This window comes from Castor canadensis, chromosome 11 (assembly GCF_047511655.1).
Source record: "Castor canadensis chromosome 11, mCasCan1.hap1v2, whole genome shotgun sequence".
Lineage (NCBI taxonomy): Eukaryota > Metazoa > Chordata > Mammalia > Rodentia > Castoridae > Castor > Castor canadensis.
The window spans coordinates 126,850,282-126,873,110 of record NC_133396.1 but is presented as its reverse complement, the minus strand read 5'-3'; the positions used below and the strand labels follow the sequence as shown (position 1 = coordinate 126,873,110).

General features: G+C 51.9%; 1 protein-coding gene across 2 annotated transcripts; it reads right to left on the bottom strand.

The window, feature by feature from the left end:
* Positions 1–2,602: 2,602 nt before the first annotated feature.
* Positions 2,603–21,920, bottom strand: Slc45a3 (solute carrier family 45 member 3). Of its 2 annotated transcripts, none has more exons than XM_020177425.2 (5): positions 21,797–21,920; positions 8,797–9,198; positions 7,398–8,183; positions 6,479–6,744; positions 2,603–4,338 (listed from the first exon to the last, which is right to left on the bottom strand). In XM_020177425.2, exons 2-5 carry the CDS (start codon positions 8,966–8,968, stop codon positions 3,901–3,903), a joined length of 1,662 nt encoding a protein of 553 aa, XP_020033014.1. In that variant the 5' UTR covers positions 8,969–9,198; positions 21,797–21,920; the 3' UTR covers positions 2,603–3,900. The 2 variants fall into 2 exon arrangements, with proteins under 2 accessions (XP_020033014.1, XP_073904601.1); XM_074048500.1 differs by having other exon boundaries at positions 7,398–8,141.
* Positions 21,921–22,829: the final 909 nt, after the last annotated feature.

Genomic DNA, 22,829 nt, shown 5'->3' with positions numbered 1-22,829 from the left:
CATGGTAAAAAGAGTTTAAAACAGTATTGATTATACATCCTTAATTGAAGATATCTTAAGATTTTGTTTGAAGTCAGGGTTTCATGCTTCCTAGGCAGGCATTCTACCACTGGAGCCACTCTGCCAGCCCAGCACTATTATCACTTTTGAAACAGTTTCATAGATATTGAAGAACAAAGCAAATAATTATGCTAATATGACTAGGGACCCAAAATTTCAAAATGATGGATACAAATATAAAATGAAACAAATGTAAATCCTTCAATATTTGACTTGGAAATATCAGCATGAACATACTTATTTCTGAAAAGTAAATATTTCCTAGCTACACCCACAGAAAAGACCTAAAAACAATGACCAACCCTGTGTCAGCCTTACACTTAGATTTTGGCCACTGACATGTTCCAGAGACTGTTGGAGAAATGACTAAGTCTTTCCTAAGGCAGGAAAGTTGTGAGATGAACTTGAGTTATCTTATCATGCCAAAAATGAGGAAATACCAAAGGGAATAGGAATACCAAAGGAGGCTGGTGGAGTGGCTCAAGTGGCAGAGTGCCTGCCTAGCACCGGGCCCTGAGTTCAAACCCCAGTACCACCTCGCCCCTCCCCCCAAAAAAGAACACAGGAAACACATTGAGGCAGGTCCTATTGGTCAAAGATGGGACGACATGAGCCTCAACAATAGTACTAAGTTCAATGGAAGATGTACAAAATCCATGAATTCATAATGATACTGAATAAAATAATCTCATTGGTCACTCTTGATGAATGGTATAGCACCATCTCCTTATTCTAAAAATTCACAAGTGATGGAAAGAACCATTTATTATGTTTTTCTTAGACTAACCAATGGTTATTTCAGTATAACCAACTAATTGATGTGGAATTTCTTTTTATTTATGGAAGAATCATACTAAGTATGGAAAGAGTGTTAGCAGTAAGAAGCCATAATTTTATAATAGCTCACATGTAGAATCTAAGCAATGATCACCAATGGCCTAGGTCACAGGTTGATGGGAAAGCTTACAACAGATGGATCAGGCTGGCACCACTGAACCCACTGATCAGTATTAATACCAACAAAGTGGAAAGGCAGGCATGAGCCACATGGGGTGCCACAAGAGGACACAGCTCCATCTGGGACTTCATCTTGCCAAAATAAAGAAAACCTGATCTAATCAAGCCTCCACATCTTTGCAGCTTACAGAGAAAAGAGGACAAAGAGGAACTTAAATGCACTGAGGATACAGTCAGCCAATTGCAGAGTGTGGACAACTTTGCAGGGTAAAAAATGACTTCATAGAAGAACAGCATTAAAAAAAGAGGGGACTGTTAAGAGTTAGGAGAAACTTCAGAGACATAGTAATGAAATGCAATTTGTTTATTTTATTTCTATCCTGATGAAATTAGGATAGAAATAAACCAACAGGAAAAAAGACATTTTTTAAGGCAATTGGGGTACATTGCACATGGACTGGGTAATTGTGCTGGATATTATGGTATTATAATAAGTTGTTAAAAAGTCCTACTTCTCTTGGGAGGTGGAGATTGGAAAGATTGCAGTTCAAGGAAAGCCAGGGGCAAAAGTTAGGAAGACCCCTACCTCAAGCAATATGCTGGGTGGGCATGGTGCGTGCACCTGTGGTACCAGATACAAGGGAAATCATAACTAGGAGGACAGTCTGAGGTTGGCCTTGGTCAAACAGTTGAGACCCTACCTAAAAAAAGAAAAAACAAACAAACAAAAAAACTAAAGCAGAAGTGGGTGTGGCTCGAGTGGTAAAGCACTTGCTTAGCAAGAGAGGCCTGAATCCAAACCCCATTACTGCCAAAAAAAAAAGTTCTATTTCTTAAGAGCTACATACTTAAGTATTTACAGGCAAAATGAGAATCTCTGACACATGCTTTAAAAATACCCTGTGGCGGGGGGCAGGCGTGAAGGGAAGAGGAAATAAACAAAATGGCAGAATGCTAATTGTGAAGGGGGGGTGTAGCTCAAGTGGCAGAGCAGATGTGAGCCTCTGGGTTCATAGAGGTGGAGGGAGGAATGTTAATTTTCTGTTTGAAATTTTTCATAAGTTGTATAGAACTTTTTTAAAAAGCAAAATGAGCCCTTGCACAGGTGTTAACTGTACCGAGCACTTTGGAATTTAAAGAACAAGAAAGCCAGTCAAGATTGAAGAGGTCAGAGAGATGGCAAGACAGGGAAGATTCTGAACTCGACCTGAGCCTAGTATGAAGGGTGACAGAGATGGGAAAGGCTGGTGTTGCTGAAATCCTCCCAGGTGCAGGCGGGTGAGTTCTCTTATGCTCTTGCTGTGGATGATAGTGGGTGTTTGCTCCATAATCTTCTGTGAGCCCTTGGAGAAAGGAAACACCCCCACTTTCTTGCACTTGGTATTCTTCCTGTCCCCTTCCCCATCCTGGAATGAACTAGAGCCTAGCCTAGTCCCCTCTGACAATCACCAGAGTGCTTGTCTATGGCACCACCTGCTGGTGGATTCTGGGAACTGAAGCTGTCAAAAGCTAAGGGTCCCCATGAACAGGGAGTTGATTTTAGAGAGATCTGGTCAGTACCCCTTAGAAAAGACACACATGCTAATCAAACATATAAGAAGCCTTTAATTTCATCACCATAAACATTATACTCTGATTGCTCACATACAGTATAAAATATTTACTTTGCTAAATAAATAAGACGTAACATTGCAAACGGCACTTAAACCCCAAGAGATGAGAGCTCTTTGGCTCACGCAGGGGGTGCTCCTGAGTTTTTGTGAGATTCCCGAGCACAAATATGCCCTGGGGGCTGAGATGGACAGGGGCTCGAGGAACCACACTTGTGCTTCTGGTCCTGCAGTAGCCCCACAGAGAGGTTGTGGAGCCAGTGGGGAGAGTGAGGGTGGAAGGCAGAAGGAAGGGCAGTGACTTGATTGGCCCGATCCTACAGGGAGCAGAGGGGAGTCAGGAGAGCCAGGCTGGGCCAAGAGAAAAGAGGGTGCTAAAGAGGCACCACCTCTTCCTTCCCTCAACCCTCAGCCTTGGTAACATCTGGAAATCAACTGGGGTGAGTAGAACTTCCAAGACCCTGGGCTAGGAAGTTTTGGGGGCCAGGCCCATCACCCCAGGAGAAGGGGATTCTGGCAATGGTCAGCCCATGACCAGCTATTTTAGGGGACTCAGTTCTTGGGGAATCCCACCCTACCCAACTCCTAGATACCAACACAGAAAAGTCGGGAATGGATTTTCTTTCTTGTTAAATAAATAAATTAAGTATTTAAAGGCCTGTGTCCTCATGATGGCAACCCAAAGACCAACAAGCCATGTCCTGATTAAAGGTGGGGGCAAGGGAATCAGCAGGAAAGTAGTGCCAAACTGAGGGGGCTGCGTCTTGCCCCTTAGGACCCTTTCCAAATAATTTTTAACCTGTCAAATCCTGTGGAGGAGAGTTTCACACCAGAAACTCCCATGCAAGAGCAATATTGGGGGAATCTGCAGGATAAGGGGACTTGGAAATGGGGGAGTTTATTCAGTTCCCCCTCCCTTCTCTGAGAATGTTTCAACCAAGATGCTAGCTGTTAACCCTGAGTCTAGGTAATCCACCTGCAGAGTCCTGCAATCCAGTGCATGGAGATAATCAAATGCCCTGCCTTCTGGCCTCCCTGCAGAAGTCCAGAATGAAACACACTTGGGAAGTTGCCAGTCAGTCAGCCATAGAGACTGGAAATCTGGGAGAGAAGCCCCAGTCGCCTATCTGTGCAGCTATGCACCTCACTGCCACGAGGTGGCAGCAGAGAGCCACATCACTTGGCAGCAACAGAAACTGAAAGCCCGCCTGGCAACCCTATAGGGGCTGAGAACCAGGGAGGCAGGCCCCTCAGTCAGTGTGTCAGAAGCATTCTACACTGAGTATTTGGCCAAGTCACCCTTGTCAAATACTACCTGTGTAGCAAAGTAAATGGCAACTAGACCCAAGCCTGCAGCTGACACCATGTAGGCAGTAACAGATTGGCTGAGCTGGACAATGGACCCCATAAACAGGGATGGGGCCACTTGGGACAGGAGGAAGGCACTGTCCAGGATGGCGAGGTCCAGGCAGATGCCCCGGCCAGGAACGACCCTGGCCTCAGTTGGCTCACCCACTACCACTCGCATGGAGACCTCACAGGCAGAGGCTCCACAGAGCGCAGGTGGAGCTGGCAGCAGGCCACTGCCTCCAGCACCCATGTGTCCATTGGGGAATGGAACTCCTGGCTTAGGGCCTGGCAGGAAGCTGGTTGTCAGGCTGTCCTCATTGCCACCACCTGCAGCGTCCCCTCGATATTTGGGCAGGAACACCTGGGGGAGTGAAAAGGAGGGGACAAAGACAGGTATGTATCAGGCACTGGGATCCCAGATAAAAGAAAAAGGTCCTTAGCTTCCTTTGTCCCCAGAGGCTGGAAGAAACTAGGCAATGGGCTTTCATGAAAATCAGGAAACTGAGAAGACCCTACTTGATTTGGATCCAAGCAGGACCCTCCTCAAAACTGGGAAAAGCATGATGGGGCGAAGGGGGAACAAACTGGAAACAAGAAAAGCCCAGACTTCCTCTAGCTTTTCCTAGAATGGGCAAGAAGCAAATTCAGTACTGCAGGTGTGGAAGAGAGGAGAAGGCCAGGGTAAAGAAACAGACAGGAAGCATGAGACAGGTGAGAAGAGATACACGTAAGAACAGAGGAATAAAATGCAAAGGAGGGGCTCCTGATGGCCCAAACCCCACACAGGCTCTCTGAACCCACTTCCTGCCTGTCTGCTCTCCACTTGGCCATATGAAAATCCCTCTTGCTCTGCAGGAGAGTGGTCCTGCCTCTTTCGGGTCCCAGACCCTGGCAGGAGCTGCTGTCCATAGTGAGGTCTCTGTCCCAGCCTTAGGTCAGAGGAAATCTAGCAACAAGCCCGGGGAAGGGGGAAACAGCAGGTACAGTCCTTTTGGCACCCCACCCCCAGTCCAGCTGCCTAACCCTAAAGCTCTTCTCACTTCCTGCTGTCTGAGATCAGAGAGACTGTGTCTGCTCCACCTCCCTCCCCCTGCCCTGCCTCAATGGCCCAGGGCCTCCTACTGAAGGACAAGGCCAGGTCTTATCCCACACTGTCCCCTGAGCCAGGCAGTGGCCAGCACAGAAGGCTCCTCGAGTTGGTTGCACCAGAAACCTAGGAGCCATGCAGAGTTCCAACCCAACTCCAGGGAAGCCCACAAGTGGCAAAAAAAAAAAAAGGCAGCCAATGTGCAGAGTCAGGTCTGCCCTTGACTGCTGCTGGGAAAGAACCTCTGGGGACCTGTCCTCACTCACTGCCCGCCACCCCAGGGAAGACCAGTGAGGCTGGAACCTGAAGAGATCCCTGGGGACTGACATGTTCCTCAGCACAGAGGAGAGAACTAGTCTCAGCCTGTCCCTGGGCACGACCTCACATGCTCAAGCCTAGCCTCTGGACGCCAGCCCCTAAACCCCCAGCAGCAGAAAGGTAGAGATTCAAGAGATTATCACAGGGCCATAGGGGTCTGAGGAACCAGGTTCCCTCTATCAAAACCTCAGCCCTGCCCCCTCCTCACTTCTCATCCCTGCTGCCTGCCAAACAAACGAGACTCCTACTAATCTATCTGCTATGGATGCATCTCCTATGGGGCAGAAACAGGTCTCCCTACGTTCTGGAAGCCCTCTGAGGGCAGGCCTACATCCAGCTCTCTCCACACACTCCAACTCATGCCCCTTGGAGCAGAGTTCAGCATCCAGGGTTATAAGCCCACCGAGGCCAGTACAGGGGACAAGGGTGACCATACTGCCTGGACCAGGAGGGCCCTGGCAGGGCTGATAAGTGTGGGACTGAGTGGGAAGGGGGCTCCTGATTTATAGAGTGTGCAGGTGAGTGAAGTCAGTATGCCAGGCTCAGATATCTGCTGAGGGGCAGGGGAAGGAGTCAATGGAGGGAGGCAGAAAAAAAAAAATTAGAAAAGGAAAATAAACCAAAGGCGGTGGGGGGGAGGGTGGAGGAAGGGACAGGAGGGAGCGTTCCCCATCTTGGAGCAAGGCAGGGCACAGGACAGTCATGTTGCCTCTCCCTGACAAGGACAGGGTGGCTAAAGTCAGGCCATCTCACTGCCATCTACTGGCTGGACATCAGATCCTGACCCTGCCTTCTGGTACAGCAACCAGTGCGGACAGAGAGCTTCCGCCCATCTGATTCTTCAGGACTCCCAGTGAAGGACTTTGCATTTCCTGCAATCATCCACTCCAGTGCTTTATAGTCTCAAGGCCAGGAAGTGATTCCCAGAATCTAATCTATGTTCTCCTTCCGCAGTCCCAGCCTCTGGCCTAGGCCGAGATGGGCTTCCTCTCTGATAGAGAAAACCTTCTTCAATGACTTTCGCCAAATGTCAGCTTCGGGACTGGTCAGCCTGTCCCCCACCCATTCCCCATCCGTCACTGGCCAATGTGAGTACCTGTTTCTCGCGATGGTAGAGGGAAGCCAGTGTGTAGGGCAGGATCTGCAAGGCTGAGAAGGTGAATCCAGTGAGGGCAGCTGAGATCGTCACCACGGCCACACTGCGAGACAGGCATGTGGCACCAGCGGCCACTGGGAAAGTCACCACACTGGCCAGATAGATGGCCCGGGTGCCGAACCGTTGCACCAGCCGGTCCATGACCAGAGAGAAGAGCAAGGAGATGGTGCACTGCAGGAAGAGCCCCAGACTGCCCATGCGAATGCCTGGAAAGTGGGGGGAGAAGGGGTAAGGGCCTACGCAATCTCGGGGGGAGCCAGGGGGACCCATCTGCAGCCACAGGAATCTAGGTTCTTCCAAATGTGGCCAAAGGGCAGAGGAAATGTTCCAAAAGCTGAGACAAGGAGCCTCAGCTTTGGGGACAGAAAGATTAGTAGGGACACAGACACAGGTCCACTACAGGCCTCAAGATGGCATTCTAGAACACCTGACCTGGAAGGTCATGGTGAGATTATTTGGAAGACTGGCAGGGGGCAGAGGGTACACCAAACTGGAGCCAGACAGACCTCAAGTCCAGCCTTGGCTTCTTCTCTACTCGTGCTGGACGTGTGTACAGTCCTGGGATTTGAACTCAGGGCCTCACGTTTGCTAGGCAAGTGCTTTTGGCCGACCTTGAACAAGCCTTGCTTGTCTTCTGTCAACATGAGGCAGCGAGTCTAACTGACCTCTGAGCAGCCTGAGGCCCTGCCAGGGCTGCAGGGGTAGCTGTTCAACTCCCGTAAGGAGCCACAGGCAGCTAGGCTCCCCTTTCCTTTCCTGACAGGGAAGTTGGGACCCAGGGAGTGAGCATCTCCCAAGCCTGGAACATCCACTGGAGGGCAGCTCCCACAGCAGCTTCCACTGGCTGTTGAGGGCTTACCTTCATCATAGTGTCTTCGTGCGTCAGTGCCTGGCTCAGCTCTTGGCACTCCCTGGTACAGCCCCTCGCCCACAAAGTCCGTGTAAAACAGCGTGAAGGTCATGAGTGCCATCCAGCTGCACAGCTCAGCCACAAAGAGTCGGCGTAGGGCATGAGGCATGCGGCAGCACAGCTGGTGCAGCCGGGGAAACAGGGTGCCCAGGTTTCGGAAAGCCAGGCGGGCACGGCATGGGCAGCAGGGGTGTGACACAGAGGTGGCCGACAGCCCTTCCACTGGCTCAGGTGGGCCCAACACTGCCTCCTCAACCACAAACAGAGTGGCCACCATGCAGGTGAGGAAGATGAGTGTGAGCAGACCGAAGAGGCACTCCTCCTGGGTGCCCAGGTAGGGGGCCAGGGCGCTGGCATCCCAGTCAATGGCGGGGAGGAGGTAGCCCAGGCAGCCCCCGAGGCTGATCATGAAGGCGTAGACAGAGAAAGCCTGGCGGCAGTGGTCTGGGTCCCTGAAGAGGTCTGAGAGCAGGGCCTCCAGTGGAGTGAAACACACCTGGCCACAGAAGTCCAGTAGCCCCACGCCCAGGATCAGCAGCGCCAGCTCTAGGGGCCTGGCATTTGGGCACAGCAGCCCTGCCAGCCAGCCAGCCCGCGGGATGAGAAAGAGGCTTAGCAGGACTCCCAGGGACAGGGCCCAGATGAAGGGCCTCCGGCGGCCATAGCGCCCACGCCACTGGTCACTGGCTGAGCCTAGGAGTGGAACAGATATCAAGCCCAGCACCGGCCCAATGCCTACAAGAAAGATAAGTAGCACAAGTCAATGGCTGGGACAAAACAGGGGCCAGGAAGAAGGGGCGCGAGCTGCTTGAGAAGGATGGAAATAATAATGTCACACTGAAAGCACGCTCTGTGCCAGACACTGTGACTGTACCCAGTCTTCATGAATATTACAAATGCCCCCATTTTCATATGGAGAAACTGAGGCATGGAGCACTTGAGAAGTGACACTTCTACAAAGACACAGAGCTAAGAAGGGCAAGAGGCAGGGTTTCACAGGCAGCCGAACTCCAGAGCCTATCTTCCGACAGGGCCGCCTCTTCCTAGGGAAAGAGGAGGGGTCACAATGGTGACTGTTTCCTTCTACAGTTTCCGCAGAATGCATCTGCAGCATCAGAGGTCCACCCCCTGCCCCATGCAGGGGTAAGAGCAAGCCTTTCTTCCCTGCAAAGTGGATAAGCCTGAAGGGCTGGTGTGAGCAGTAAGTGAGATATTGGCTGTTATGAAATGCCTGCCCACCAGGCCCAGGAACAGGACATAGCCACCACACCCTCCGAGCAGCTCTCTAGGCAGAGGAACAGCTGCACAACATAACTGGAGCAGCAGGGAGGGAGAGGGAGTGACTCACCTAGCACCATAGTCATGAACTTCTCCTCTACCCCCACTTCCAGCAGAAGGGGTGGCACATAGGTGATCCCTGCAGCCAGACACACCTCTAGGCCGAAGGTCAGCAGGTTGACCAACAGGAGCTGAGCTTTCCGATGCCGAAGCAGGCGGCTTACCCACAGCCTCTGGACCATGGTTGGCCAGGCAGGAAGGATGCCAGAGGCCGCTCACCAACTCCACAGTTGCTGTGTCTCAGCCCTGCTCCAGAAGCCACAGTCTCTCCTCCTTGCTGCCACTGACTGTCTAGGATTCAGCCAGACACCCATTTCTGCCAGTCCTCTCATGCAGGTCCAATGTCTTAGGCCAGGCTAAACACCTGTTGCTGTGAAGTGCCTCGATGGGGACACATCTCGTCACTTAGATCCTAAAAGGGCAGGACAATCAGAGGTACACGGAGCGTTAGGTCCTGGGAACCAGGTCTCCAGGATTTGCTCAGAATGCTCTGAATCCTGTTCATTCACAGGCTGGTGATGTGGCTGTACCCTTAGGTGCCACCCCCAGCTTCCCAGTCAGGAAATGCATGTTAGTGTTAGCTTAAGGCTGACATAATTAATAAGGTAAATACGATTTTTAAACCTCAGCATACCCCAGAGCCAAACATATGTCAGCTACTCTCTGTTTTGCAGGCTGTTGCCTGCAAGGATGGAAAAAAAAAAAAAGAAAAAGAAAAAAAGTCAAGCCAAACCAACTGAATATCCAGACCTGGCTATCAAGGTGCCCCTGGCCAGGTGCCAGTGGCTCACACCTGTAATCCTAGCTACTCAGGAGGCAGAGATTAGGAGGATCGAAGTTTGAAGCCAGCCCGGGCAAATAGTTTGCAAGATCCTATCTCAATAAAAACCTTCACATAAAAGGGCTGGTGGAGTGGCTCAAGGTGTAGGCCCAAGAGTTCAAATCCCAGAACCACAAAAAAAAAAAAAAAAAAAGTGCCCCTGGAGACTCTCCATCAGACCTCTTTGCTTTTCTTTCTTCCTCCCCAAACTGACCTGCTCAATTCCCCTTTGTCACCTCCTGGCCCTGGGCCCTATTGCAACATAACCTCTACCCCCAGGACAAGGAGAAGGGGAAGGAAAGGTTGTGGTTTGCAGGGTTTCGACCTGTTGTTTGAACACTTACACAGAGCAAATCTGGAGAACTAAGGCCTGAAAACCATTCCTTGAGTTTCTCCCCAAGTTCAATGCTCTTGGGGAAGCAACAGTCCTGCCCACACACAAACTGTCCAACTCTCACAGAACATCAGGGCAATTCCCAGGTCCCAGCCTCACAGGGGCAGGAAAGAGTTGACTGGATGCTTTGCCACTTCCTGGGCAGCCTTTCTCTGCTCCCCAGATGGCTCCTTTCTAACAGAGATATTCCTACATGCCAGAGAAGTTCTGTCCTGCCAGCCCTGCCACCCATGTGCAGGGAAAACACCCTCAACAGTGGCCTCCAGATCTTGCTTCCTGACAACAGCACTCACTGCTGTCTGCTCTGCTTAGAAGTGACTATGAAGGCGGGAAATCAAGTTAGCCATCAGAGGAACAGAGGGTGGACTTTTGTCAGAAAAGACATCATAATCTGTCATCTACCCCAAAACATTAGCAGGGGACAGAACCTCCCACCACTGCAGGCCACAGTCTTTCCTTTCCTCACCAAATTCAACCCCAAAAATGCTGCTGAAGAGCAGCTACTCGGGATCAGAGACCATAGTGACAGAGCACTGTCTCCAGTTCAGTCCCCTCCCCCACCCACTGGACAGTGACCCCCCTCCCCATCCCCTCTGCCAATCTCAGCATCATACCATAAAAGGCATAAAAGGCCCTTCGACTTCTTTTATCTTTTCAACTAACACTAAGCCCCATGGGGCCTTGCATGTCACAAAGCATGTCGTAGGTGTTCTCAAAGCTGTGCCTCAGAGAAATCAGGCAGCCATCAAACCTGGATAAGATCTGTCCACTCTGTAAAGGCCTTCTAGGGCTTTGCAGGAAAGAAAAGATAAGGCTGAGCAACAGGCAACCTGGTCCCCAAAGTGCCTACACTTTGGGAAGGAGAGGGGACTCTTACAGGGTTGGCCTGAGAAGGAGTGTAACATCTGATCCACACAGTCCCAAAACAGAGGTGTGAAAACAGACACCAGTCTTAGCTGGGCTGCTGTGGGTTCAACTTGATCTCTCCCCATTGCTGGGTTTCCCAGATTGCCAGAGGAAAGCAAGAGACTGCACAGAGACCAAGGAATGGAGCTACCTAGCCTGGAGAATGGCTCTGAGGCAAATGGCTCCCAGCCATTCCACTCCCCACCCTTGGCCTAGAAGGCCCTGACACACACCTGTACTGTGTTGAAGGGATCAGGCCCTCCCTGAGCAAACAGAGACTTTGTTGGACCCAGCCTCACCCACAACCTGTCCTCATTCTCCAAGTCCTGGTTGCTCCTGTTGAAAATAAATTGTAGCTCTCCAGCAACCATTAATCACTCCACCCGCCTTCCCCTCCCTTAACCCAGATCCTCAGTCCTCTTGGCTATGAGCTGGACTCTTCTTAGCCTACAAGGGGAAAAGGCAATAAGGGTGAGGAGAGGAATTTCTCCATCCTCCTAGAGCCCAGATAGATTCTGATAGATTCTGCCTCCCCCTTCCTTTGGTGCCTCTCTCCACCCCCAGAGATTCTCTACCTGGTTGGAGTCTGGGCCAGGTAAAGAATTCAATGAAAAGAGCTGGGTAGGAAGTAGGAAGGCGCCCAGCCCTGCAGCCACCCCTCTGTTCTTAGGCTGCAAGAGCCCATCTTACTCTGCTCTGGTGGTCCAAAAACTCTTGACAACTCCAGACTTTACTCTTCCAAGCCTAGAATTACCTGCAGAATTCCAAGTCCATAAGAACCCTCCCTTCCAAAGCTGGGTTTTTTTACCCACAGTGTCCCATCTTCCCCACCATGTCCTCAGGGTAGAGGCAACTACAAAGGACTCCCCAGCTGCCAGCCACTCCCTCCAAGGCCTTCTGCCTGGGGCACCAAGTGAGAAGAGAGGTCAGAGAACAGGTGGCTCAGTACCTCTTTCCAGGCCTCCACTGCCTGCCACAGCCCCCAAGTACACTTCTCAGTACAAAGCTTGAAAGTGACAAGTCACTGCTACCTACCCTCAGTCTAACTCTCTCTCCACTCCACTCCAGTCTCAGATGCTTTGGACCCAAATCCTCCTCCCTTACCACTCCTGGAGCAGTTTATCTGGCAAACAGATCAACAAGAAGAGCCAGACTCAGAAGACTCACCTGGAGAGGAGGGGCAGGAAGAGGAAGAAAGCAGAGGGGTTGATCTCTGAGAAAGGAAAGAAGCAAGCAGCCTTCTAGGCTCAAATTCCAAATATCCCCCCTTCTCTTGGACCCCCTGATGGCTGGACAGCCAGAAGGCCAAAGGAGACTCAAGACCTCTGGAAATCTTCATGGAGCTCTACCTTAAACCATCCTTCCTCAACCCTGGAGGAACAGAACTGAAGCTTAGAAAGCTGAGGACTTTGGGTGAAGCTGAAGAACCTGAATTGTCTATCCAGCTCCAAGCACCCCAACAAGTAGCACCTCCAAGTAGGGCAGGCCAAGGGTTCCTCTGCAGCCCCTCAGTACCTGCCCCAACAAGAAAAGGGACCTGAGAAATGTTTACATAATGAAGGAATGGATGGATGAATGCAGGGTGGATATGTAAAAGATGGGAAAGACTTATGTCCCTCCCCTCACTTAACACCCAACACACACACCAAGGCATTCCAAGCTACAACCCCTGCCCCCATACACACACAGCAACTCCTCAGGTTCAAAGGCAGATGGTGAGTGGCTCAGATGGACCCTCCTGGCCTTGTATGCCCCCACTTCAGACTGGACTCCTGGGCAAGTGGGCAGCACTGGGAAATGAAACTGAGCAACAGGAACAAACTTGGCCTGAACTTTGTCCAAAATTCAAAAGACAGGCTGGAGGAGGCAGAGGAAAAGGCCACCAGAGCCCACTCCCTGGTGGCTCCCTAAGGGAAGGGAGGGTCAGAGGGACACATAAAGAAGCTTTTGAGGGCTTTCAAAGGGGCTCCTGCCTCCCCGCATGGCTGAGGTGGAACTGGGGGGAACAGATTCCCTAAACTGACAGACAGAGGCCAGAGGGAGCCCGGGCTGGGGCAGCCCCCATCCTGGGCCAGTGTCAGGCAGCAATTCTATGGCCTCTTTATGCAAGGCCAGCGTCCCCCACACCCCGCCCAGGGACATCAAACGGTTGCAGCCCCCACCCTGACCCTGCTGGCTCCGTGCGACCCTGCGGTCCTCCCTCCACACTCACAAAGACCACTTCGCTTTCTCACATGCTCCTCGGGAGAGAAGGGAAGCCTGAAGCATGCTTCTCCACCCTCTGTGGCCATCTGCCCTCCCCAGAGAAAGAAAGCAGGCAAGGGGAGGCTATCAAGAAGCAATGACTCAGCTGAAGAAAGGGGTGGGCTCACCCAGGTCAATCTCCTTGATGCACATCCCACCAAGGTGGTTCCCCCACCACCACCACCTCCAACCCCACCCCACCCCACCCCGCCCCAGGCCAGGTCAGAGATGGGGATCCCAGCTTCCCCAAACTCATTCTGAGCTGAGCTCTCCCAGGCCTTCAAGGTTGGAGGCAGGGATGGGCTCAGGTGTGAGGGTTCACCAGCCCAGCACCCCTATTGCCCCAGACTCAGGGAACCAACACCTGGGCCTTGCCTATTAAGCCTGGCACACTGCGCTCCCCAAATGAGCTGCACCCTCCAGGTCAGCAGCTCCAAAAGGCACTTTGGGATACCTTGAGGAGCTCCCCATCAGCCAAGACACCTGAAAACAGTGCCCTGGAGAGGCAGCAGGAGCTACTCTTGGTTAGGGACCTTGGCCTCAGTGGGAACTCCTACCTGGGCCGCTGGGAGGAGGCCCACAGTCTGAGACAATAGGGCTTGAGTGGCTTCCAACCCATTCAGTTTTTGATTCTCTCGGCGCAAATGTTTCCAAGTAGTGAGGGTCTCTGCTTTTCCCAGTCCCACCCTAGAAAAATCCCAACAGTGATTACACAAATAGCTGAGGCCCTCCAAGCTTGCAGGGCTCCCCCAGATGCCGCTTCACCTCCAGGGAATCTCTACCTCCAGGGAATCCTAAGAAAGAATAAGGACCTGGCAATGGGGAGGGGGACCCAGTGCTCCCAAGCTCAGCCTCCCCCAGGGCCCGGGCCCGGAGGCCAGGGATTTAGAGTTCACCCTGCTGAGCTGCCTTTTCTTCCCTTGGACTGGAAGCCTTCTGCTTAGCAGCTTGTCAGAGAGAGTGAGGGGCTGCAGGCCGGGACACAAAGGGGGATTAGGGAGAAACCTCTCAGCCTGCAGAGTAATCCATCAAACTCTCTCCCGGCTGCCAGCATCGGCCCCTTCCCACTCAATTCCCCTTCCAGCTGCTACTGGCCCCCCACCCCCTCTGGCTCCTGAGCCCTGTCACTCCAGGCAGCAAAGAGAATCCCAGGCCCTGCGGGGGGGGGGGGGGGGGGGGGGGCCACACCAATGACACTGGGAAAAGGGCAACAACGGCTCCCTCCCCCCCACTCGCTCTCAACGTGTGAAAACCCAACAGGTGGCAGTGGCTCAGAGGAAAGTTGCTTTTGTTGCCCTGTCTGAGAGCCCCAGTCCAGCCTCAGAAAGGACACAAATGCCAGAGGAGATAGGGGGAAGGAAGGGGGAGGACAGCAGGGTAGTCCCTAGAGCCCACACTGATCTCCCTTTCCATCTCCAACCCAGGAACAGGGACTCTGGGGCTGGCTGACCCTTACCTTGGCTACTCTGTCCCAGCCAGCCTAAAGTAATGCTCCTAAGGGTCACCTAGCCATCCTGTGGTGACAGTTAACACAGACATATACTTTGTTTCCAGGCACCTGAAAACAAACCTGGGCCTCCCATCCAGACTTCATTTCTGACAACAGCTGCCACCAAGGCCACATTGGGCATGCCCTCCACACCAGGACAAGCACTGTGTTTTAACCAGGGGTGAGGGAGACTCTTGAGCCCGGACATCCTGAGCCCTGGCAGATTCCAACAGTGGCCTGGAGTCAGCTGGATCTGGGTTTGCATGCCAGCCACACCCCTGACCTCCCCAGCCTCAGTTTCCTCATTTATAATTAATTAATAATGGCAGCTGGCAGAGCTGTGCGACATGCATGCCAGGCACTCTTCCAAGCATTTTAATCTTTCTAACATGGATGAGGTGGGCACAATTAGCATACCCAATTCACAGGCCAGGGAATTTAGATTAATACACCAACTTGGGCCGGGATGTAGTTTAGTGGAGAGCACTTGCCTAGCACGCACAAAGCCCTGGGTTCCATCCTCGGCACCACAACAAAACAAGACCCCCACATCCACCAACTTCACAGACAGGCAGTGAGTTTGTGATAAATGATGTGGGAGGAGGCTGGGAGGGGCTCTTTGCTTTCTAAACACAGTGATTGGGAGGACCAACCATGCCTCTCTTCTCCCCCTCCATTTCCCTCCCACTGGCAGAGCGCCTCTTTCAGATCCCAGCAGCCCCCAGTGGCAAGAGGAATGTCAAGAATGTAAGGTACTGGCCCCAACAGGTGAGCAGAGGTCACTGCCACAGACCCACCAGCACTGGGAAGGCTGAGAAGGGAGCTGATGGTAAAGTAAATGTCCCAGTTATGGGACAGAGTTATCTCCATCCACAGGGACACTGATCCCAGTGGCTGACCCCTACCAACTGCCCAGGAGGTGGCTGGCATGTGTTAGGTGCTCAATATACCTTTTAATAATTTATATAATTCATATTACCATACAAAGTAGGTATTCAATACTCCTATTTCACAAAGATGAAAATTTCAGTCTCAAAGAACTTAATTAACATACCAAGGTTGTACAAATAAAAACAGAAAATTTGGAACCATTTGAAAATTCTGGAAAGCACTTTGAACTAGGAGCCAGTGTAGTCCTATTTCAGCTGTGTAGACTGGACAAGCCATTTCATCTCTCTGGGACTCAGTTTCCACACCTGTAAAATAAGAGCCAGTCTAGATAATATCTAAGGCTCTTTCCAGGTGTGTGGTCAGGTAATCTTACACCCATGCTGGGCCTCAGGTATGGTACTCTCCCTGGACAGTTGCCCATTGACAAGGCCACAGGTCATCAGGGAGTCTTTCACCATCATAGCCTTCTACCAGTGAGAGGCAAGGGGAGCTGAAGAAGGGCTCCCCAACTGCCCACACACTGCTCAAGTACCAGCATAGTGGCAAAGGTCAGTGGTCACCTGAAACCAAGCCGAGTAAGCAGGACATCTGGGGGCGGAACTGCACTCTTCCCTACTCCCTACCATAGTTGGACTCTGTTTCTGGCAGAAATTAGTAAGTACATGCTTTCACTCCTTGGGCCACAATAAACGCAAAGTACCAAAATATCCTGTGTCCAAGATGGGGGAGGACAATGGAAGGGGGACAGTCTCCAGGACACTATGAAGTTCCCTCCACCTCCGCAGGGAAATTCTATGAGGTTTCCCTACAGCACAGTGAAACCTGAACAGTCTCCCTCCTAGTGAACTTGACCCTAGCCAGTCAGCCAGGCTACACCAGACATCTCTTCCCATCAGTGCACAGGCCAATCCTGGTTCTCTCCCTCACCCTGGTGTCCCTCAGGAGGCGAGGTACAGAGGTACACAGGAAAGAGGCCAGGGGATTGAGCATGTGAGACAGACCCACGGATGAGTAGTGTCCTGGGCAGAGGCACAGGTCTATATGGCCCAGCTCCAAGGCTGCAAATTTGATGGTCCCCAGGGCTCTATCTGCCCTGACATCCTTAGTTCTGTGACCAGCCCCATTTACAATCAGAGGGCCCTGGGTCAGACTCACTTCTGTGGACGTGTGTTCTCCAAAACAATCACTCAGCCAGACATGGTGGGCACTCCTGTAATCTCATCACTTGAGGCAGGAGGGTGGTAAGTTCAAGGCCAGTCTGGGCTACCTGGTGAGATCCTGTCTTAAAACTATAGCACAGAAACAAAACAAGTCACGCAGGGCTGAACAAGGTAAGAGTAGGCCCCAAAAGAGACTACTAACAAGACTGAGTTTACCCACCCTCGGAGGAAGTAGATCTCAGTGTGCAACCAAAGAGCCCCTAAAGGAATGTCAAAGAGCACTGAAACCAACCCACTCATCCACCTGCCCAATGCTGTTGAGCCCCAATTCTGTGCCAGACCACCGAGAAGGTGCTGGGGACCTTGTGGCTTCTTCCGGCAAAGGATAGAAATGCAATAAAAAGTAACTGATGTGAGATGGTGCTGGAGCTAAGTCACAAATCCACAGAGCGAGGCCTGAGGTGGGAGTGTGACCAAGGCTTCCTAAAGAAAATGACATGTTGTTGAGCCTCAAAAGATAAGCAGTTAGGCACTAGGCAGAAAGAGCAAATGTCTGTAAAACGAGGCCCCTGATTTCCAAACACATCCCCCCCATCCTGTTGGTCCCTCCAAGCAAGGGATACTGGTCAGACTCTGAGAGCCACAACCTCATGACTGGGTTCTGATCTCAGATCTGTCCTGGCCATCTGCGTGTCCTAGATAAACGGTCACACTTTCCTGGGCTCAAGATCAGGGACTTTATCAGCACTGGGGTGAGTTTTGCTTCCAGAATGGTCACATGCCCCAGTTACTTCCCCTTACTGACCCATTTCTGCCTTCCACCTGAACCCTATCAGTTCAAATCCCAGGCCTCCTGCAGGGATCTTTGGAACCCAAGCTGTCCAGTGCCCCTCTCGGCCTCAAATTACTGTGCTAACGTGACATTCCTCAGGGCTGGATTCTACACTTGGTCCTCAAATCTCTTAAATTTTTTCCCATCAAAACCTCCCCACTGGCCCTTGGACTCCTGGAGAGGAGGTCCAAGCCCTGTCCAGTCTCTGAGGTTGGGTGCTCAACCAAGGGCCTATGGGTGAGGCTGAAGCAGGAGGCTGTCAGTCGTGTGACATAACCAGTAAGCCTGGGACATAGACAGGACCATACTCAAGGTACCTGGGTGCTCAGATCGCTCTAGTGACAGGAGCTGGGAGTGGGAAACTACACTGCCGTATCTCTTGGGATGAGGCAGGTGCTTCGAGCTTGGGCACTATTTACCAGCTCAAAGTACACTTGTGATTAGAGCAACTTTGGGAAGGGCGGGGAGCTCAGAGCACACAGTGAGGAGAGAGGACCTGCTGCTGCAGGCATCCTATCTGGCTGGGCATTGGTCTGGTCTGGATTTGGTGACCAAGGGACTATGTGCTATGAGACCAAAAGCTGCCTCCCACCCTCTTCATGCTGACTCAACGCAGTCTCCCAGAGAGTATGACCTCTAGAAATAAGGGAAAGGAGGACAACCATCTATTGAGTGCTTGGTCTGACAGGCACTTTGCTAATGTGCGCACCACTTCGAATCTTTACCACAACTTTGCCAGGTGAATACCACTGACATTTTGCAAAGAAACCCAGGCCAAATCCTCAATTTCAGAAGCCTCACAGTCGGAATTGGTTGCAAGCTGTGGACTTCGTCCCATGGAGGAGGAAACACAGACAACACAGTAGAAAAAAGGACTGAATAGGAAGGGCTGGCCAAGAATGGGGACCATCCTGTGATGGCTCTGTCACCAGCCCCTGCCCCCAGTGGGGACACTTAATACACTAGACAAAGCTCAACACTCCAGCTTTATTGCTGGGAGTCAAGTGGCATCAGCATTTGAGACACTGGGCCTGGTACCAACTGGTCCAGCCTCTACCCTAGCTGTCCAGCAAACAGGGCCACTGACTGTTCAAAGAAAGCCAGGCTGGGCTTTTTTTCTGGACACCAAAGGGCAGCATGAAAGATCCCAAGGGCTATGGAGGGAAGACAAGGAGAGTTCCCACTTCAGGACACCCTCTGCATGCAGTCTTCCTAAAAATAACAAGTAATCTTTCTGCACAGGAGGTCCTTAACTTCTCAGGACATAAATTTGCCCCATCATCTCACAGGACCCTCCTTCACTGCAGAGTATACTCTTGGGTGGTAGGCAGGACAGGGTTTCTAGACCGTCACAAAACAATTTGCACAGTACTGAAAGAGAAGAGACTAAGATGTCCAGTCCTGGTTTGTTCTTTGCACCGGACAAGTTCAAGTGCAGATGTATAATTCATAGCTAACATATGGTTATATATGGTGTCATTCCCTTGCTAAGAACTCTGGTTTCTAAGTTAGACCACAATGATTGCTTCTACTGTCACCAAATAACAGCAGCTGACATTTATCAAGCTTTTTTACAAGCAGCTGCTGTGCTCAGAGGTTTACCTACCTCAGCGTACTTAATCTTGCAATATTGCGAGGTAGGTTCTATTATACTTATTTTACAGAGGAGAAAGTTGAAACTCAAGGAAGTCAAATAACTTGCGCAAGAGGAAATAGGATTCAAATGGTTTTGCCAGAGCCAAGCCTCTTAACTATTTGAACCAATTCCCCAAAGTCCTTGCTCCCAAAGAAGTAAGGCCTAGAGCAGACTTAAAAAAAAAAAAAAAAAAAGTGGGGGCGGGGCTGGCCAGACATGATGGTACACATCTCTCATCTCAGTATTCAGGAGGTTGAGGCAGGAAGAGCTTGAGTTCAAGGCCAGTCTAGGCTATATAGTGAGACCTTGTCTCCAAAAAAAAGAGCAGGACCCAACTGAGTATTATTGTCCATTCAGTCACAGGTGACAGATATAATAGATATTTATATTAATACTAGTTAATATTTATTTAGCATTTATTACATTTCAAGCACAGTTAAATGTTCTATATGCATTGGTTAAGAAAACTACAATTTTTTTTAGACTTCATATATTATATAAGTATTATTTATATTCAATACAATTTATTCAATAAATAACAAAGCTACACAGTAGGTGTGATCACCATCATCCCCATTTGCAGACAGGAATACTGAGGCTCAGAGGAGCTCAAGCAACTTGCCAAGCTAGTGAAGCAGCCAATATAATTCTTGCTTTCTGGTAGTCTCATTTTTACCCCTAATGTTGTGTCACCAGGTCCCAATCGTACAACAAGACAGCACCTAAAGTTACTCTCACTTCCAGAGTCCTTGGACCATCCCTCCCTGTCTTTCTATCACAGCTCTACCCAGGCTGAGCTGCTTGGGACGTACATGCCATCCCTGCACAACCCAGTGGCCTGATAGGGGCACAGTGGCCCACCCAGGCTCTCTGCCCACCTCCTCCTCCTGCTCTTCAGGGTTACTTAGAGGCCAGGATAAGCAGGGGAATTCACCGCAAGCTCCACCAATGCGTAGGAAAACTTCCCCCAGCACACACACACTGAAATTGGGGCCTGTATGTCCACAGCTGTACATCCACCAACAGCTGTATTTTTATCTTCAGACTCATCCGGCTGACTCAAGCTCCATTTTCTGGGCACTTTTAGAATAACAGTCCTGGTTCCAGGACAGGCCTGGGGGGAGGAGATAAGAGAGGAATGAGGGGATAACATGGATCCAACAGAAAGGCCTGTGACTCAAATTATGTCCTGCTTACTCCCTAGGACATGGTGCTCTGTGAGTTTCCTCAGGCTTTGCATCCAGCCTGTTGCTCCTGGGCCCTCTCCTCTGACCCCGGTGCCAGCCAGTTCTTCAGGTCTTGGCCAGGTGGGTCCACACCAAGGCTGTCTGAGCTTGGAGATTTGTTAAATGCTTCAAGAAAGGAAGCCAGAAGCCCCAGTGGCCTGGCCCACTCCTAAACAAAGCTTCTAGGAGCCCAACAAGGGTCACTCTGGGCTCTGATCTACTGGCAGTGCCCCTGGCTGCAGACTCCAGGGCAGCAAGGCAGCCACTGGGCTATTCTTAGTCCCAGCTCTGCTGGAATTGGGTCTATGTAACAGCTGAAGGGCAAGAGCTCTCCAGGTACCCTCCATGCCAAACCCCTCCCTACCTTCAACTCTGGTCCCTTGGGAAAAGAGGAAGCACCAGGAATGCCACTGGACTTGAACAGGTCAAGAGTGCATGTAAGGAAGAAGACGACTGATTCAGAGGCCAAGGGAAAGAGCAGCTCACAGGGCTCCACTGCCCAAGGGTAAGCAGAGACGGGAAGGACTGACTGAGCCCGCAAGTTCCTGGGGGCTTCTGCCCAGGCCAGGCTGCTGCCCAACCCAGAGCTCTGAGAAGAGGCGTAGAGAATGCCCAGGTGCACACTTGTTTGCTGTTAGAGAAGTCTGCCCATGCCCACCTGACCCAGAGACCAGCGATCACAGCGTGCTCTAGTTTCCCCTCCGCAGGGGACAACCAAGACTGAGAAGGGGTACAGTAACTAACACACACCAGCATCAATCTGCCAAATCCTTGCCCGAGGATCAATGACCAGAAGTGCTTACTCTTCCTTCTCTCCCTTAACCATCTCCTCGCTCTTGCCCAGGAAAGCTGACCGAAGTCTGAGCACCCCGCGACGGCCCGGCCGTGGGCCCCTTTCCCGGCTCCCCCAAGTCCCGGGCTGTGCGCGCCGCGGTGACTCATCCTGCCCCTTTCCGGCGAAGCCCAGACAAGGGAAGAAAATAAATGCAACTTTCCAAAGAAAACTCTGACGCGGGAGACTGCAACAGGGGCGAGCGGCGGGTCTGCCCGCCTGGGGCTCCCGGGAGGGGCCGCTCCCCGCCCACCCCGCCGCCCGGCCTGGGACAGCCGTGGGAGCCGGGCGGCTCCAGCCCAGTCCGCCCTCCACGAAAGAAAGCACAGCTTGGCGGGGACCCCGGCGGGCGCCGGGCACTCGGCACCCGCGGGCGGAGGGGTAGGGGCCACGCCCCGGGGCACCCGCAAGCCCCGCGCCCTCCTCTGGGGATTCGCGCGGGGCTGGGCGCGCAATGCCCGGGACCTCCACGACGCGGCCCCATCCCGCGGGGCGCAAAACACGCGACACCTCCGCAGCGCCCCTCCCTTTCCCGCGCCGGGACCCTGTCCCCTGGGAGAGGAGGGGGGCGCTCTTCTACCTGGCCGAGGCGTGCGGCTGTCACCCGGGGCTGGCGCGTGCAAGCTTGTCCCCCCCCTGCTTCCCCCCGACGCGCGCCAGCCGGCGGCTTTTAAATCTCCAGGTTACTCCGCGGGGGAGAGAGCATGCGCGCTGGGGCTGCCAGGAGGGGGGCGGGGCGAGGCGGGACGGAGGTGGGGGGTGCTGGGAGGGGGATGGAGAGGTGGGGCCGGTACCCAGGGGAAGAAAGCGGGAGGTCGCGAAGCTGTCTTTGTAGCAGCAGCCGCGATGGGCAGCCCCCGCATGGCTTCCAGACTGTCCTGTCATTACCTAGGACCCTGCACCGCCCCTCTGCCTCTGGCCACCAAAATATTTAGGTAAAAGCTACTCGGCTTTACCGGGCACCTCCCTCCACTCCCTGGAGCCAGCCTACGACCAATGCGCGTGAGTGCCACTCCGGCCACCCTGCTCTCCAGGCACAGCTACACCCCACACATCCAGGACCATCCCTTGAAAGGCAATGTTCCATTCTTCCAAGTTACTCTCCCTACTGTTTGCTCTTCTCCATTGCACACGTAGAGCTAACTCAGCCCCTCTTTTTGCAGCTCAAAGCCAAACATTTTTTTTTTTGTACTTAAGGTTGGGTGTAGCGAAGAGGAGATAAGTTGCTACTAAAATGTTCCCTGTGTCCGCTATTGAACAATGTCCCAACACGTACTTGTTTCAGAATGCATTTGGCAGGTGGGAGGCAGATAATTGGAGAACTAGGCTGGCCCTGGGTGGAGATGGAGGCCCCTTGTGTCTTTTTCTTCCATGAAATTTTATTAGGGTGGAGAGAAATCCAATTTAGCCAGGTTGTTGAACACCAGGGGTTTGCATAGTGCATGGCTGAGTCAACCACGAAAATATTGGGAGGAAATCATTGTATTGTTGGTGATGTGTACTAACTTAGGTGTAGAATGATTTGAGTTGCTTCCCTAGGAACATGTACAGCCTTTTTTTCCTTGTCATTATTCCCCAAACAATATAGTACCACTGTTTACATAGAATTTACA